Here is an 18928-nt window from a genome sequence, read left to right on the forward strand (position 1 = left end):
ATACATTTCTTTGTTTTCCTTCCGTGTGTTGTCTTATAGCTCATGACTGTTGCGAGGTGGTGTTGGTCACCTTGTGTTCAGTCAGCCAAGGTGTCCCCAAGACCATCGAGGACCTAAAGCCCTGTCTGGGTCGTGTGGCCCCCTTGGCCGAGTATCGATTCAGCTTTGTCCAGGATTTGGCTTTTGACATGGCCCAGTTCCTGGTGAGCAACAAGACGAGTCTCGTCCATGTGAGCAGTCAGATAACCACACAGGCGTGTTTGGCACAGAGCAGGAGAGAAACGGTTACAGTAGGTGACAAGTGATACAGCAATGTGGGCAAAGTGACAGTAAGACAAGAGATTGTCATGTTATTGTTCTTTCCCTGACAAGGCTTGATGCCTCACAGTTTTTGTTATTCAATTCATATATTCTTACAGCACAATTTATTATCCCATAGAAATTGTATAGAAAATTGTCTTTGCCTAGGACTAAGAGGAGGACACGATAATGTAACTGTCTTGGGAACTCAAACTTCACTCTTTTAAAAATCTGAATATGATTTGTCAACACAGCACCGCCCCTAATGGAGCTTAACACTGCTGGATGCACGTGGATGTGTCTTCCTACATTTACATCCTACATTTTAGGCATGTGGTTAATGCTCTTAGGCTAAGTGTCTTAAAGCGAGTTCTTCCAGTAGACTAAGCTTCAGCTCGTCCTAACTTGACTTATCTTTGTAATCACCCTGCACAAAGGTGAGCACGGCAGGCCGGGCTGATGGCCTCGATGGGGCACTGCTGCTGGATGAGTGTCAGATTCCTCTGCAGGAGTGTGAACGTCTGGATGAGAGCCTGGCGCTGGCCCTCCACCATCTTGTGCTGCCTCCAGGATGGAGCTTACTGGGGAAAGAACTAACCAACAGCACTGGTGAGACGAGAGGCAGTGGATTGTCTGTCACATGTAATTTCCTCACACAATGAAATGTCTGACAGAATGTCTCTGCACTGACGCACATCAAATTATAGTTGTACAGCACATAATGACACACATGCCTCCTCTGTTTGTGAGTTTTTCTACAAGTATGTGTCAAATGCAATATTTGTCACCGTGTTGACCAGTTAACCACTCAAGCTAAGAAGATTGATCACTCTCTGCATTATTTGGCAGCATTTTCATATCAGTGCAACTTGGCCAAGTAGGTGCACAACAGTTGCTGGTCAAAACCAGAGATTGTTACTGATTACTGTATATTGACACACAACATACAGTTTACTGTTTCCATGTTCTGTGTGAGTATGTGTGTATGTTCTACTGCTAATTAGTGGAAGTGACTCCTGTTACACCATAATTCAACTTAGCTTGTAGACTAATATAGACTAAACTGTCAGCTGATTTATGTGATGCACTCTTAAGCCCTGCTACCACTACTGCAGTGGCAGAGTGGAACTGAACACATTTTACACTATAAGGTACATTGACATTAAACTAACTTTTCAGGTACCAGAGACATAAGTAAATCATAGCTTTGGTGAACCTGTAACACATATCTTGGTATTTTTACCTGATAAATTACTCAATGATAGATGATCTTGTAATGTTCTATTAAGCTCGGCCTGGCAGTCATAATAATGAAGACCATACACATGTCTCTGCAATCACAAATAGAAGGCTGATGTCAATGTGGTTTTAGTTGGCAGCTTATATGAACAGACAGACCTGAACATGAAACATGTCTCTATATGGACTTTCATCTGACTTGGGCATTAGTATGATCAAACAGAGCTGAGTATCTTGGTGCTGCGGCCCTGCCAGACAGCAATTGGGTTGTGAGAAACAGCTATGTCAGTGTAAACAAACATACATTTTTATTAAAATTAAAGTGGCAATTTTCTCCAGCCATTGACTCTGATGACTTTAATCAGTTAAAGGAAGCCAAACGAGTTGATGGGGATGATAAACTCTACGAGGTAATTTCTGTCTGTGAAGCAGCATAAACAAGACTTTGGGGAGTAGTTAGAGCACTGCCTCTGGCTCTGGTATTGTTAAGATAATAGTGTATTGTTTAACTTGGACTTGGATATTAGATTGAACCAGCACAATCCCGTTATTGTCGCAACAAAATGAAGCCTGGAGATTGAAAGCCTTCCTGATACTTAGAATGTTTTTATTCCTTTTTTAAGATGGACGCACACACACACACACACACACACACACAGAGGCTCCTTTGCATTGAAGTCAGTTGTCGTGTTGTTGATGTGGAAGGCAGCTTCCTGCTGTGGTGAGTGATGTGTGCTCTAATAGGCTCTGCTTTACAATGTGTCACAGCTTCAATACAAGACGCTCAGCTGCAGTGAACTGCGAGGAGGGAAGAAGAGTGCAACTCTGCTCTCCATTTATCAGATCTGTCAGATGATGGATAGCAGCAGACTATAGGTGGAGGTGATGTGTTTTATCTCAGTCATCCTTCAAGCTGTGGACACGCAGCAGTCACTGATCTCACCATAGCCCGCCCTCTATTGTCCACAAGAAAAATCATTTAATCTGGAAAGACTGTGCATGTCAATGGAAGCAAACATTCAAACATTCAGTGTCAAATAATCTGTAGCCTAGGGTTTGTCAATCAATACCGTTTCAGTAAATGACTTGGTGATCTGCAGTCTCAGTAGACTTAGACTTCTCTTTATTAAGCCCACACATAGTCAAATTTACTTTGATTATTCATAATAATTATATGCAATACGGCGTATACTCAGCTTTTCAGTTTGAAATACAGGACTTCTAGTGTGTTATGTAGTGGTTGGTTGATTTTGATAACCCTGAAAGATGATGAGTTGACTCATCGTCTGTGACCCGTCTTTTTTTTGTCATTCCTCATTTTCTCATTAATTGATTAATAATAATAAATAGATTTTGTAAATAATTGCTGTGGCCCAAAATTTCTTATTGGTAATTAACAGTATTTTCATTGGAGTAGGAAAAACATTTGACCATTGCATAGCTAGTGAAGCTAACTTAGCTAGGATATCTGCCAAGGAGCAGCTAAGCTGTTTTGGTGGCTCAAGATGACCCAGCATACTGCTGTACTGCAGCAAATAGGTTTAACTACATGTATCTCCCAGCTGACCCTGCCAGCTGCCACTGGGCAAAAATGCAATGGATACTTTGAGAAACCAAGTTCAAACCCAGCAGTAAAGCATTTCCTGCTGCTGTTTGGCACCTCACATTCCAGCCCGGCCCAGCTCGGCCAAGTGGAGCATTAAATTTGACCCATTAGCTTGAGATTCATCAGGGCAGGCTGGTGCAGACTGGCCTGCGGTAAATGGACTGAAACTTCTCATTAGCAGATACAACCAGCATTGTTAATGTTCCCTAATGGTTTCTGTGGTGCTGATAACAGAATGTGAAATATGTTCTCTGCCCCTTTCACTGATCTGTTGGTTTGTCCAGAGAAGTCTAGATGCAGCAACAGTACTGGAAATGTTTTATCTTCTTCTCTCATTCCTGCACGTTCTGCTGTTCTAAGTAACCAGCTGAGCATTCTGTTTGCAGTGTACACACTCTACAATATAAGACATCTGGGAAGTGTAGTGGAGCTTTCTCAAACACTATACCATTTTGAACCCCCTAACATATAGGGCTGTACCTGACTCCACATTTTTTTTCAGCGCTGTCTGGATGACAAAGACGTTCACCTAATTAACAAGCCAAGTTGGCCCTCGGAGCTAATGAGTAGCCAAGGCTAATGAGACAAAAAACACGAAGCCTCTGTAATCTGACCAAGTGTGTAACGTTACAAAGACAGCCAACACACTTTTATCAACTCCCATATGGACAGTGGCAGCACAGAACGCCACAGCTTCACTTCTTTCATTTTTACTCTTCACAATAAAAGCTCAACTTAAATTTACTCAGAACATTTCGCTAAGCGGCAACTCATAATGTAGCTTACACTACGCTATCAATAATTTTTTGCACTAGATATCAAACAAAACCCAGAGACTGTATTGTTAATAGGTTGCAATCTGGGGGCATAACCAGGCAAGGCCTCCCTTCCTCTGGGCATCTGCCTCTGCTTCAGACTTTCCTTGGGAATATTTTAGTCTCTCTAATGGTCTAATGGTCCACCTTTTAATGTGAAATGACCTTTTATTGAACTCCAGGACTCACTTCCCCCACTCTTTTAAACAAGCGTCCCCCTTATCTCAGGCTGCCCTTTAAAATTGACAATGAATTTGCCAGTGGTAGGGCAACAAGAGATATTAATATTAACAAAAAGGATCGGGCTTCTCCTGTAGACCCAGAAATGTTTTAATGATCTTTCTCTGTGAATGCAGAGAGAGATTTAATTACACAGATTCCATTTGAGGTGGTTCTCTGTAATAACCAACAGCCACTCATCCTGGCTGGAATACTAAAGGGAGCCTTCCTGAGTTTATTTAGCTTTGGTGTGTGTGTGTGTGTGTGTGTGTGTGTGTGTGTGTGTTGTGTCTTTGTAGATGTGTAAAGGGGAGTGCTTCAGTATTTGATAGTATATGGGGTCAATAATAGACTTAAATTGGAGTGCGATGCACTTAGTTGCTCACCTCTGCTGAAGTGAAATGGTGTAGTTTGATTTAGTCACATGCAAAAACATGTTTTTGCTATGATAGGTTTATCATCACGTATTAGAGGCTTCCCCACACTGGCTGGAACACAAGTGCTTTAGTACAGAAACACAGATTAATGGATTCTGTAATTCTGTGCACAGAAAGGACCACATTAAAAATACTGTCAATTGGCATGCTGACTTTAATCTAAAAATTACAGTATTGGCTTACAAAAATTGATTCATTGTTGAAGACAGACTGAGACAAGCTGTGGTTTCATCAGTCTGTAAATGTGTAAAGGTCCGTGGACCCTGTACTGGGTCCTGTTTTTTGTATGTTGATAATGGAGTTATCTAGATTAGAGTGTTGGTGACGTGACACTAGGCTGGGTGTTTCAGTTCTTTGAAGCTGGCTTAAATGATATCTGGAACAGTTGTCAGAGCAGCAAGTCCTCAAGCCCGAAACCTGCAAAAGGGCAGACTTATTGACAGTTAGCTGGGTTATGACCAAGACATTTTACTGTGAACCCCTTACATAAAGTCATTTTCAGATGCAAATGGATCACTTTCTGAGATTGAAAATCAAATGTCATTATAGTTTTAGAAGAGAACATGTAAGTTATTAGGAAATCATTATGATCTGTTGGTGTATCTGTGGTAATTTTCACAACTAAATGTTCATAGTGAAGAGTTACCTATACTTATATGTGATGAAAGATAAACAAAATAAAGGTCTGTACACAAAAAAGAAATACTGCTGTTTGAAATACTGTGAGCATAAATACTGAAGCTCAGCTAAACTATTCTGTCTGTTAAAAGACCAATGGAGTCAGAATTGCATTTAATTCACATTCAAATGTATAAACTTATTAACTAAAAAAATGTTTGTTTTAAAAAGTCTTCATTTTCATAGTGAGCTTATCATTATCACTTAACAGTATCACCTTATTACTCATAGTCTAACCACATTCACTGGTAATATCTAATGTTGAACCGCCTGGAAACATGGCGGAGCCCAATATCAAAAGAAATCACACCCATAACAATGCAGGCTCACATATAAATCTATTGCTCCAGTGCATGCTGGGAGGGTTGCCATGATACCTTCTTCATGTAACTGTAATCACATTATAGGCATCAGCCAATCATATGAATGCTGATCATTGTTTCAAGTCTCTTATCATTTTATCCTTTATTTCAAGATAAGAGTGCAGTGTGTTATTCAAGATAGCATCATCCAGGATTAACACATCAATCCTTAAACTGCGTTCAAAGAATCAAATTAGCTGGATGAGAATAAACAGGATTATGTTAGCCTAATAACAGCATGTTAGCCTGAATTAGTTGAACCACATTTGAAGAACAGGGCCCAGGTGTGTTAGACGATGCCTTGGTGTTTCCAAGCTGCACCAAGTGAGGGTATCGGTTATTGCACCACGTACTGGCTACCTGGACTGCTGCTCTCTTCTGTCTTTCTCTGTTTTTGTTTTGGTTTAGTTGATTGTTTCTGTACTTATGTATTTATTTCTGTATTTCCCGTCCTCCATCTCTTCCTCAGACATGAAACCTCAAGAGACTCTGCTGCATTTCTCAGCACGTCGAGGTCTTTTCCGGGTTACGCACTTCTTGCTGCAGCAGTCTGGAGCGAGAGAAGCCCTGCAATTGGTCAACAGACAAGGCCACACCCCCTCTGCCATTGCAGCCATACGAGGACATGAACACCTCCTGGAGCTCCTCACACAGTAAGCACTAACCACATCTTTTGCAATTACAGTGAAAGGCTGCGCACAATAATAGTAAATAGTGCTGTTTAGTTTTAGCATAATTACAAAACAATCAAACAGAAGTGAAAATAAAAGTATATAACAGACAACGCTGTGATTTTAGCCCGGAGTTTCAGTGAACATTGCCTCCTCTCTGTACAAACTTATGTTAATATATCAGTGGGCAGATGGCGTGGTTCCTCCAGGCCCTTGAGGGCTGCCTTGTTTGTCTGTTGTCTTCACGGAACAATAGAAGTAACCAAAGAGCATCACCACAAAGACCACTGCAGCTTAACTTAGCACTTTCAGCTTCAGCCAGATAGTTGAGGGCAAATTGAAAAGTTGTGTGCTGCCAGTGTTGTACCAAGAGAATAAAGAAAGAAGGGAAACTATTCCGCAACACAAAAGCCTTCATTACAACTCCTTTGTCGACTGACCTTTTGGAGTAGGCCTACCTCTCCACAACATCTCACTGTGTGTGACTGTACTGTAATCCAAACACACTGAAATGTTGTCTATACAGAGTTTAATGGGAAAAGGATGAATGTGTTTCGCTTGCAGTTGTCAGGCATTATCCCTAATAGTGCCTTTTTTCTGAGTCACTTGTGAGGACAGATTCTCCTCATCCTTGTCTAGTAAAACATCAAACGGGGGGGTGGAAGCTTATTGGTAAATGGACTGAGACACGGCTTAAAGTGAAAATACACCCTTTTTGAAGCCCCCTACTTATCTGCTGCAGAATAGTTTTCACTTGAGTCAAAATGAAGATGCCACGAGCTGAAAGACAACTACCACTTAGTGATCTTGCTCATTGCCAAGCATGCACTAAAGTTGCTTTACAACTTACAGCTCCCTCTTTATGTGTTTGTAATTACTTTTCCCTCATGAAAAGTGAAGTCACTAGCAGCCTGGCTGGTGACCTCAGCTGCCGGGCCTCGCAGCTAAAGCAATCCACCCAGAATTACGCAACCAGATCTGCCTGACTGGGAGGTGTCTCCCCCTCTACAGCACTATCTTTATGAACAAAACCACTGCACATCATTTTACCTTCAACACTTAAAGAAAATGCAGCAGGGGGAGTCAAGGTTTTTAGAAAGCTTATCAAATATGTAGTAGGAAATTGCAGGGTGTATTTTACTACATGGAAGGAAAGGAACATTTTTGGTTGACTGGCCACAGCGTATGGAACTTTTGATCGTACCAGACAGTGTCTCCACAGGCTGCTTGATAACCTGCTAAACTGCTAGAATAGACATACAACCACAGCTTTTGACCAATGGACTTTCTGGACTGCACATGGATTATTGAAAGAAAGGGGTGGTGTGGATCGGCTGACATCACTATTACAACCCTCTCTTGAAAGCAGTTTTGTGCTGTGTTAGCCAATCACGCTACAGGCCGTTTGGGAGGATTTAAGTTTTTATTTCACGACAGGGCTCAGACGGACAAAGGGACTGAGACTGTCCAGCTGGTGTCAGCGGACGCTCGGGTAGTTTGCCACCTCCCCAGGCTGAACACACACACTCTGACGCTAAGGATCCCTCCCGACTGCGACCCTCCAAGCCTTCAGAGGAACGTGGACCAGCTGCTGCACTTGATATGCCATCTCCATGCCAAGGTGAGTCACGCCACCCTGCCCTTTTAGCACTTTATCACTGCTCACGTTGGCTTCATCCAGGAGCTCTGCTTCTGCTGAACATTGGTGGATTGTTTGTCTTTTCACTGCCCTAATTTTTTTAACCTTCATTCTTTCAACCTTCTTAGTTTGTATAACCGAGGGAACACCTTATGCAATCACAGAGCTGGCGATTGATAAGAACTAGGAGGCAACTCTGTTGGTTTCTCTGAGGGAAAAGCTAACGTTTATCCTTCTCCTTTTCTATATTCCACAGGGAGTTTGTGTACTGGAGCTGCAGTTTGATTCTCTGCACACAGCTGCTGAATGTTGTGATGGTGTAGAAACAGAGATAACCTGTCTGGAGCAACTACGGCTGCCTACTACAGCATCTGAGTGTCTGGAGACAACAACAGAAGGGAGCTGGGTGGAAAACTGCTCAGTGGAAAGTCACAGTAGTTTAGATTGTGGACACGGTGAGACTGGGAATGCAAATAGAGTGTTGAGTTTGTCTGTGAGCTCTCCAACGTTAGACTTACGGACCCAGGAGCATGGACTCGGCCCCCAAGCAGACCGGGTGTGTCTCAGTTCAAACACTGGGAGAGATTACTGCCAAACAGAGCAGGAGGGAACGGAGCAGCCTGTTGTTTCCACCCAGAGTTTGAGTTTGCGTGACAGGAGTGAAGGAGCACAGAGTGGGGCAGAAGGGAAGAGCCTCACTGTGGGATTCCTCCCACCAGCAGGCTGCGATAAACAGGCAGAGGAAACTGATAGAAGAGAGGCTGTGATCTGGGAAGTACAGGAGGCCACGGAGGGAAAAGACAGATCAGAGCAGGAAGCAAAAGACAGCACAGCTAGAAGGAGGGAGGAGGAGACCAACTCAGAGTCAACAGATCCAATAACGCCCAGTGGAGTCACAAAAGCTTTGATCATGGGCCAGTCCCTGTCACTAGAGGGCTCAGAGGTATCAGACACACACTGTCAGGAACGAGGGACCAGCGGGGAACTTTGCCTGGAGCTCTGGGACAGACTCTCTTTAGAGGAGGAGAAGGCAAAGAGTGAAGCGTTAACAGAACCTGGATCAAACCCTGGGGACCTCCCCAACCCATCGCTGATAGACTGCGGTGATGTAATCAAGGAGCCTGAGTATGCTATTCCACGTCTCTTGATAGAGAGCCTCCATGAGGGGGAACCTCCAGCAGACATAAACAACCTGGAAGAAAACCAGGAAACAGCTGGTGGGGATTACGCAACAGAGCAGCACTGGGGCTTGGCTCCAGAAACCGGTTGTCAATCTGGGAATTGTACTGGAAAAGTGAGTTTTAAAGAGGTAGGTGGCAAAGACAAAGTCAAACCTTCTGGATACAATATTGAAAGTACCAGTTTTCCTTTGGACAACAATGACAATGCAGCTGATTGTCGGACTGCTGGTAACTCCATGGAGGTTTTACATGCTGATCATGATTCAGGGATGACCCTCGTCCTCTCCAGTGATGATGATAGCAGTTTCCGATCAGTTGGAAGCTCCACAACAGATATATTCCACCCTGCTCAGGACGATGCTAGTATGGAGGATCAGGACTTGTTTCAAACCAAGATAGCAGATCTGCCCTCAACAGGATTCAAGACGGAAGATGATTCAAACCTAGGTGAGGGCAATAAACATGCACTAACTGTTGACGCGGGGTTCCCCTTGGAGCCGGGTGCTGTCAGTGCACTGACCGTGACAGACTGCAGTCAGACTGGCACTGAGGCTGAATCCCAACTGTCACCCAGCCTCCAGACAACGGAGGCTTTGAATCCTGAGGGGTTGAGAGAGAAACTCGCTCATGAACTTTCCAAAGAGGATCTGTCTTTAGGTCCTGCCTTGTCAGACCGTGGGGACGTTCTGATGAGGAAGGCAGATGAAGAAGAAACTGGAGAGGCCAGTGACTCTGAACTAAATGCAGTGATTGAGCATTTGACGTCGGAGGTCACCAGTAGGGCTTTATTTGAACCCAGTTCATCTGTTACAGAAGAAAGTGAAGTGATTTGCACAGTTAAAGGAGACCTTCAGTCAACAGAGACCAGTGAAGAATCTGCAGTGGCCTCAGCTGGAAAGAGTGGAGACCTGCAATTGGTGCTACAGCAACCCAACCCAGATAATCCAGATATGACAGCAGATGAAAGGTCACCTGATGAAGGATCAAGGCACTCAGAGGATCTGGTCAATGCATCTTCATTCAAAGGTGTCCCTCCACTTTCAGATAGCGCTGATGTCATTGCCTTGGAAGTGGAGCCTCCCTGTCCAAACAATGAAGCTTACAGTGGACCTGATGTTGAGAATGAGTTGACTGAAAATCCAATGACTCTTGACGCAGTGGATGGAGCATCACAAAGCCACAGCAGAGCAAATCAAGGTAGGCAAACACTGATTTATTTCAGTCCCAGTTCAGGTTTATCCTAGTTCCACACTCTCGCATACATCACAGGGCAATATGTTTGTCAAAGCGTTATTCCTAAACAAATATGCTAAATCATATTCAGTCCTTGCTGCTGATTAATGACAATAGCTCCGCCAAGTTAAATGCAATGTAGCTCACAGTAATAGAGGTTTTTGTTTGACATCCTATTGTGATATATTGCTGCTGTGATGACATGCTTTGCTTAGGCTTTCTGCTGTTTTGGTGGTAATTGTCTTTCTAATGAGAATTTGGGATTTCATTTATTTTAATTTAAAGAAATAACAAAAATTCCGCCACATCAGTTCATGCAGGGACACTGGTATACATTGTGGCCTGTCATGTAACAGGAAATAATAAGCCATGTATAGCCTGACAACATTTCACTTTATATTCATATGTCCTCTGTTAGTCATGGACACAGGCACACTCTGGCTACATCATGCAGAACTGTATGTCAGCAAACACAGTCACATTACCAGTGCACGTGACCAAGGCTCAAACACGGAGCTAGAAGGCTGGCTTCTCTAAAACAAACATGCACAAGCCAGCTGATGTGAGTGTGGAGCCAGAAGTGAGGCCGACAGAGTCTCTCTTCTCAAAGTGAACTTCTTGCACTCCTCTGTCTGCAATTTTCACTCATCAGGAATAATTGTACTGGACCCAAGTCCAATAAAGAGAGGTCAAGGGCAAGGTTGGTGCTGTGCGTCACACAGAGACCGGGGTGTCATTGTGAACGCAGGGATTTATTTACAGCCTTCTATTTTACCTGGCCCGGAATCAGGTAACATAAAAGGCAATCAGAGACAAGCTTTCTGTTGTTTCGTGGTTTGGAAATGAATATGTGAAAATTCAATCTAGAGTCTAGTGGAGGTTTAAAAACACAAGAAAGTCAGAAGTACCGGTAGTTCTCCTTTTCCATGGAGAGTCTTATTTATTTGAGACTTTTCCACTCCATCTAGCATTCCTTAAGTCATGTTCACTGACACAAGCCTTCCAAGAGAATTTCTTTTAATCTATCACAAATACTTTTACAGTACCATCAATGCGCCATTTGGTCACTGTTTTTACAACCAGCGAATGATTCATTTTACATTTAATGGTTATTGTCTCTAGGGAAAATGTAGCCTTAAGGAAGGTTTTAGTACATAAACACTATAGACACAAGCTGCTACAACACTATTTCATCAGTCAAACTTCTCAGTGTATCTGTAGTGAGGACAGATAGCCCCACTTTCTTTCACTTGAAACACTTGTTATGTATTCCTATATTTGGAGGATTAGCCCCTGGACTGATTGCATTGTGTTGTTTGCATTTCTCCAGTTGTGGAAGTCATCATGTCTGAAGCTGAAACTCTAATTGGTGCAGAGGAGGAAGAAAATGGCCCCTCAGAGGAAACAAACTTCTCCATGGTAAGCTCTCCTTTATGGTTGACGTAGGTTTGATTAACAACACGAGTGTGAGCTGAATCCTTGTTTGATGTTTTAATCTCCGTGAAACACCCTAAGTAGCCTTTGGCACAAAGATGTTACTAACAAACAGGCAACAAAGCTCACTTCCTGAGTTATTATTACATGGCCAGGGTTAAAATGTGACAGGAAACTAAAGTTGGAAAGACCTTATTCACAGCAGATGTTGTGATTTGTCAAACACAGGGGTAAATTCAGTAATAACGTCACTAATTGCTGCACTGCAATGTCATTGGATCCACATGGGCTTCTACCGCTATGACAGGTAAGCTCTGATGCTAGAAGCAACCACCAACTCATATGTGTATATCTCTGGGTTAATAAATAATATTAACAGTAATAATGAATAGTGGTAAAATACAGATAAACAAGATTGCTAGCAAATTATTAAATATTGAAAAATTGTATCTATTGAATACCTAGTAGACTTTAACATAAATCATAATATGATTGTGCATGCATTGACAATGGGTTTTATCAGCCAGGTACAGGAAGTATACATGTTAATACATAATACAAGACAAGTTTATAATGAGTCTGAATACAACTAATTGGTAACTTCCATGGTCGCACATGAGTCAATTCAGTGCCCACATGTTAGCAGGGCTAGTTTGGAAGTAGATTTAAGGCGCAAAGTCACTTTTCATCTGCAGAGTTTAATGAGAAATATGAATGAAAGTAAAAAGTGCATACTTTATTATGTTAAATGGACGTGGAATATAAATAGATAATTAATGCAAAAAAAAATTGCAAAGTAACAATCAGTAACAACATTTAGCATTTTAAGGATGATCTTTAAGGATGGCACTTACTCCACTGTAAAATCCAACAGGCTCTCCCCACATTGTCTTGTTGGAGGCATGCTATGCAGTGCAATTACCACATGGATACCATGTTGAATAGACAAGGCGTTACTCTAAAATGTTGCTGACTGATGGATTCCTCAGCAGCCATAGACTGGAGTTGCTCTGCTTATTCCTGGGTTGTGGTCTAGGTCAGTGGCATGTTTTGATTCCAGATGTTTGACTTGCGGAGGATAGACACACAAGCTGCAGTATGCTGGAGTCGCCAGCTGAGGGCGATGTAACCTCAATAGCGTCAGGAGTTTTTCCCTTTAACCACAGAGAGAATTTAATGACGTGCCATTCGATCCTGTTGAAATCACTTTCAATGATGAGCAGGTTGATGTTGAGTCATGCTGGTGTTCAACAAACTGTAGGAGTTGAGGTGAGAAATGAGTTGTTTATTTACCAGAGATGCATCTTTAGCATTATAGTTTACACACTTTTTGAATCATAGCAATGTTTAGATGCATTAGAAGAATGTGAAACAAATGTATAAGAATAATAATTATTATAGACTAACCATCAACCATCATCATTTATTTGACATATGATACATCATTTGTAATGTGAAATTAAAGGAAGTTAAATAGTGGGCAATACAAAGTATATAGACTCTAAAACTCCAGATAACAGCAGATAATAACAGAGACTAGATGACCAGATCTAAATGATGGCAGCCACAACCAGCTGCATAAAAGGAGATGTAAGGTTAATGAAGTAATTCAAATTGCAAAGTGCGTCAGTGTTTTGACAAGATGATAAGATAGTTGGCTATATATGGTAGACAGCAGAGGATTTAGTGCTGGTTATTTCAGCATGTAGGCCTATGGCATATGTCATAAGTCAGAATAAATGTACTTGTAGTTAGCAAGCAGCAGAGCAACACTTGAATGTTCATAGCATGGCTTTCCTGACAACATGTGAGTCATGTCTTCAAAACATGAGCATGAGATACATTAGATTAGATTATTTTACTCATGTATTTATTCATGTAAACACAGCACACCTACTCTAACAGAACAAAGACACAAATAAGTTACTGCTGTTAAACCTTGTTCAATGAACACTAATAAAATAATCAACGCATCTGTCCACCGATTTTGTTTTACTTATGCGGGGAGTTTTTGCTTTCACAGCGTTGTTGTTTTTCCATTATAAAACGCTCATCATGTCCTTAAACTCTACAGCCAAGGGCCAGAAAATCGACATAATTCAAACAAGATGAACTGTATGGTTTTGATACCTCTATATTTTAATTTATTTAATTGCAGCATCTCACTGAACTTTGGGACACCAGGTGCTCTGTGAAGGTCAGAGTTTGGATGAGGGAAAAATGTAGATTTGTTGAGTGCTGCCAGGGATTCACGCCTCTTGTGCTGTTGGCCAACTAAGGGTGGGACCCGAGGTCAAAGCGGGACTGTCGTGTCAGGGACAACCCACAGACTGTAGGGATTACCACACCTTTACATGGATCTAAATGTCAACCAGGAGGTGCTCAACCACAGTGTGCTCAACTCTTCTAATAACAGTATATAAAGACACACTAACACAAGAGATCTGATGGATAAAAGCAAACCTTAAAGCCCACGACCCGTCAAACAAGGGGCGGAATATTCATAGATCATTTTATGAGCTCTTGTCCAGCTGCTGTCATGGAGAGTGGTAGAGAGGCAGCACCTTTCTGTGGACAACAAGATATACATAACTACTTGTGTTGGTATATTTATTTTAACAATAACATGATTTTTAAAAGAAAATCTTCATACCTACAAATTACAAAATAAACTAATGTTAATAAACTAATATCCTTTACTGTGATATTTAGTATAAAACTGGGGACACTTCTTTGCCGAGAGAACGGATGCCAGCCCAGGAGAGGCGCCGTCTGGTTAGCCACTCCCGGTGTCCGCTGTCATCCTCAGGTAGAGAAGCAGAGGGACCGTAGGCTCTATTCGCTTCTGCCGCTGATTCCAGCAAACTCTGTTTGTTGTGGGTGTCATAGCAACATTTTTATCCACTTTCCTTTTTGAGTGACGAATAGATTTCTGCAGCCTGCTGGTATGGGGAGTTATTTCCTCTCACACAGGCGCAGATCGCATGTGGTACTTGGCCGTCGGCTGGAATCTATGCGGTGGATTCCGGTGCAAATCTTTGGCCAAAACAAAGGCAACGTGGGCCCACGTGAGGCGACGCCACAGTCGTCCTTCACCTCCACTAGTTCCTGGCCATCAGCTTGGTGTGTCAGGGCCCTTAGTTGCTTTTCTTTCTCTTCCTAGTATGGCAGGGAAATCTGTTGATAGTTCCATTATACACTTCTGTCATTTACTTTCTTTCTTACATCCAAGTGATAGTGTCACGTCGGAATAGCTGCAAGGCTCTGCACTGTTATCTTTACACACAGACACCCAGAGTATGTACAGTAACCTGCGCGTGTCCATGTCCATGTGTGACTATATCAGCTTAGTGCTCCCTGTTTGGAGGATTGGCTTTGAGCTTTTGTGCTGAAGATAGACAACAGAGTAATCAATAACTTGCTTTATGCAGTAAGAAATAACAATAATGGGATCTTCTTATCGTTTTACAAAAGTCTTTTGCCTGATTAAATGATTCCAAGCTAATTGTAATCTAAATTTATACAATTAATTATGGCCATTTTTGTTTATAATGTGCAACGACTTTTGTCTGATGTAGTGTGTAATAATGGGACACCATTCAAAGCAATCATCAGTTACATGTTGCATACTTGTGCCATATTGTGATTCATATATAATTTGTAAAGAATTCAAATTTGAATATATAAATTACTATATATAGTATATACTATATTTCCCAGGCCAAGACATAATAAATCACATGTGGGACAAAATATGGAGTGCAATCTGTACTGGTGATTCTAGATCTGCACTTTGTGGATGAATATTTAAGTGAAACCTTTTTTTGCTGCCATATCTATCATGTAAGAAGGTGAAATCACACCCAAGTACATCTTCCTCCAGCAGGGGGTGTTGAATTTCTCAACAATCTCTCAACGGTTGAATCACATTAGGTGAAGTAATAATGCCCCACTGTCATCTGTCACACTGTAACAATATACTACTTTGGCCGGCTGATTTACAGGATGAGAGAGAGACATCTACAGCCTTACTGGGAAAGAGAGAGAGAGAAATTACAGAGAGAAAGAAAGACCAAAGGCAGGAGAGAAGTTGTGAGGTGACTGAGGAAAAGAAAAGGGAGGGAGGGAAGAAGAGAAGGAGGGAAGGAAGATGAGAAGGGGGGAGGGAGTAGTGCTGGAGTCTGCTAGAAGGCTGCTTCTGTGGCCAGATGTGATCTTCGCAGGCAGCCCAGTTTTCCTCTACAGTGCTTCTGCTGGCTTTTGTGCTGTTTAGTAAATGTGCTCGGGATATTTAAGGGAACATGTACGAACGACACAAGCGGAGGTACAGTTTCTGTGCCAAAGGAGAGCGAGCTGTGGACGTTGTTTTGATAAAGGTAGGCTACCTATATGCACTTTCAAAAAAGTTGCTTACTATGATAAAAGTGCTATTGCTACAGAAATTACAGTTATTTGAACCGAAAACACAGTTAAGTGCTTCCAACAGATCAAAAATGATGGAAAAAGCATTAAAAGCATGGTAACAAAATAAAAGCAGGGCTGAAATTGTAAAAGTAAACCATAAAATAGATAATTAATGACTTTATTACATGAAATCAAGTCCATTGAGGAGAGTTTCAAGGAGTGATTTACTGGGACAGATTGTTGTTTAAAGGCCTGATCACATTTATCCTCAAAAGCTGTGCAGAAAAAAGTTATTTCTAAAGTTAAGCATAATCAAAACTGTCACAAAGTGCTTCAACATGTTTTTACAAACCTGTAGTCATCTGCCAGAGATGTTGTGACGGCTGTTGCTGTGTTGCACCCAGAGAGATGATTGCATGGTTGTTGATAGTGGCCCTCCAGACACAGAGTGCTGATTATTTTGGGGTGGAGTGTGGTTTATGGATGTACGGCATGGGTATGCTGCATTGAACACCAAGGCAGATGCCTGCACTCTGTCCACTTCTGCAGAATATCTGTGTATGAAACTTAATGAGGCTCAGACAGTTTCAGGTCTTTCTGGGATTTTTTGTTGTTGAGCGTAATGGGTACTTGAAGCACAAGTATACTGAAGAACCATAAAGCTAAAACAGAATATAAAGTCCATTGATGTTCCTAAAATGTCTGGTCACACTGCAAAGTTGGGACCTTTCTCTATCATGCAAAGGTCCTGTTGCTCTAGCATTAAGGTTCTGTGTCAAACCATTCGAACTGGGTGTTCCTTATAGCACCAAAAAGTGTTTTTTAAAGCCAAAATGGCACTACACATATAGAAACCGTAATGGCATTTTCCCACTGTGCCTGACAGCAGTTTGTCAGGTTGTTCTTGGTAAACATGTTGTGGTTATAATCAGAAGATGTTCACTTATAGACAGTGATGAACCTGCTCCAATAAAGGTTAATACTTGTCCAGGTAGCTTTGTTGGGGGTGGCAGTTGCTCAGTCGGTCAAGAGTTGGGTTGGGAACTAGAGGGTTGCTGGTTCAAGTCCCCATACGGACCAAAGTACAGAGTGTGGATTGGTAGCTGGAGAGATGCCAGTTCACTTCCTGGATGCTGCCAAGTGCTCTTGAGCAAGGCACTGTTCCCCCCACAGCCCATCAGTCTGTGTTTGTATTTCAGGCCTACTGTATGTGTAGTGATTTCTAAAAAAACATTGTGTAAATTGTAATTTTTTCCACTCAACAAACAGTATAAATTATTATTATTATTATTATTATAGTTGGATCAGACATTAACAGATGCCCCTGAAAAAAAATCTATAAATGTACAACCCATACAGTTAGGGATGTGTTACAAATGCAATTACAAGAATAAAGCATGATTATCATTCACATAATCATGGAATGATTATCCATTTTCTTGATGGCACTGTTCTAGCCATGATAGTGTGTTACTGGATGGCCATGTTTGTTACTTGGCCAGTCTGCCACTTTGGTCCAGACTGAAATATCATAACAATGTAAAGGATGACCGTACAATATTGGTACACATTTATGTCCCCTCAGGCTGAATTATTGCATTGGTAATCTACTAGTCTATATCCTTGATGTTCGGCATCCGGGATTACTCTGGTGCCGCAGCAAATTCCCATGAAACCATATGTTTTCGGCGATTTCTCTTTTCTTCCACTTTTTTTAGTTGGAATTCTAACCCCCAAATTCCACAGGATGCGGAAGTGCCGCGTTTCGGTTCGGCTGTGTTTCGGCTCCGTGCACTGACGTCCGTCAACACCCACCAGGTCTCGTGAGATCTCGTAGAATAGAACCACAAAACCAACACCAGTTTGTTTCCATCCAGAGGAGTAGAGGAGAAACAACTCTGTGCAATGTCAAAAGACTATCTGTCCAATCTGAGGACTATGGTTACCTGGTCCTCAGATCTCTGCAGGGTAAATCCAGACAGCTAGCTAGACTATCTGTCCAATCTGAGGACTATGGTTACCTGGTCCTCAGATCTCTGCAGGGTAAATCCAGACAGCTAGCTAGACTATCTGTCCAATCTGAGGACTATGGTTACCTGGTCCTCAGGTCTCTGCAGGGTAAACCCAGACAGCTAGCTAGACTATCTGTCCAATCTGAGGACTATGGTTACCTGGTCCTCAGATCTCTGCAGGGTAAATCCAGACAGCTAGCTAGACTATCTGTCCAATCTGAGGACTATGGTTACCTGGTCCTCAGATCTCTGCAGGGTAAATCCAGACAGCTAGCTAGACTATCTGTCCAATCTGAGGACTATGGTTACCTGGTCCTCAGGTCTCTGCAGGGTAAACCCAGACAGCTAGCTAGACTATCTGTCCAATCTGAGGACTATGGTTACCTGGTCCTCAGGTCTCTGCAGGGTAAATCCAGACAGCTAGCTAGACTATCTGTCCAATCTGAGGACTATGGTTACCTGGTCCTCAAATCTCTGCAGGGTAAATCCAGACAGCTAGCTAGACTATCTGTCCAATCTGAGGACTATGGTTACCTGGTCCTCAGATCTCTGCAGGGTAAATCCAGACAGCTAGCTAGACTATCTGTCCAATCTGAGGACTATGGTTACCTGGTCCTCAGATCTCTGCAGGGTAAATCCAGACAGCTAGCTAGACTATCTGTCCAATCTGAGGACTATGGTTACCTGGTCCTCAGATC

At 42.2% G+C, this 18928-nt stretch overlaps 1 protein-coding gene across 1 annotated transcript in view; it reads left to right on the forward strand.

Annotated features, from left to right (window-relative positions):
• Window positions 1-18928, forward strand: part of akap13 (A-kinase anchoring protein 13) — a 103902-nt gene that overhangs the window by 26991 nt on the left and 57983 nt on the right. Inside the window, 6 exon segments of the mRNA XM_032523208.1 lie at window positions 40-203; window positions 738-909; window positions 6126-6309; window positions 7765-7948; window positions 8223-10344; window positions 11711-11799. Coding sequence (XP_032379099.1) covers window positions 40-203; window positions 738-909; window positions 6126-6309; window positions 7765-7948; window positions 8223-10344; window positions 11711-11799 — 2915 coding nt within the window.

This window comes from Etheostoma spectabile, chromosome 1 (genome assembly GCF_008692095.1).
Source record: "Etheostoma spectabile isolate EspeVRDwgs_2016 chromosome 1, UIUC_Espe_1.0, whole genome shotgun sequence".
Lineage (NCBI taxonomy): Eukaryota > Metazoa > Chordata > Actinopteri > Perciformes > Percidae > Etheostoma > Etheostoma spectabile.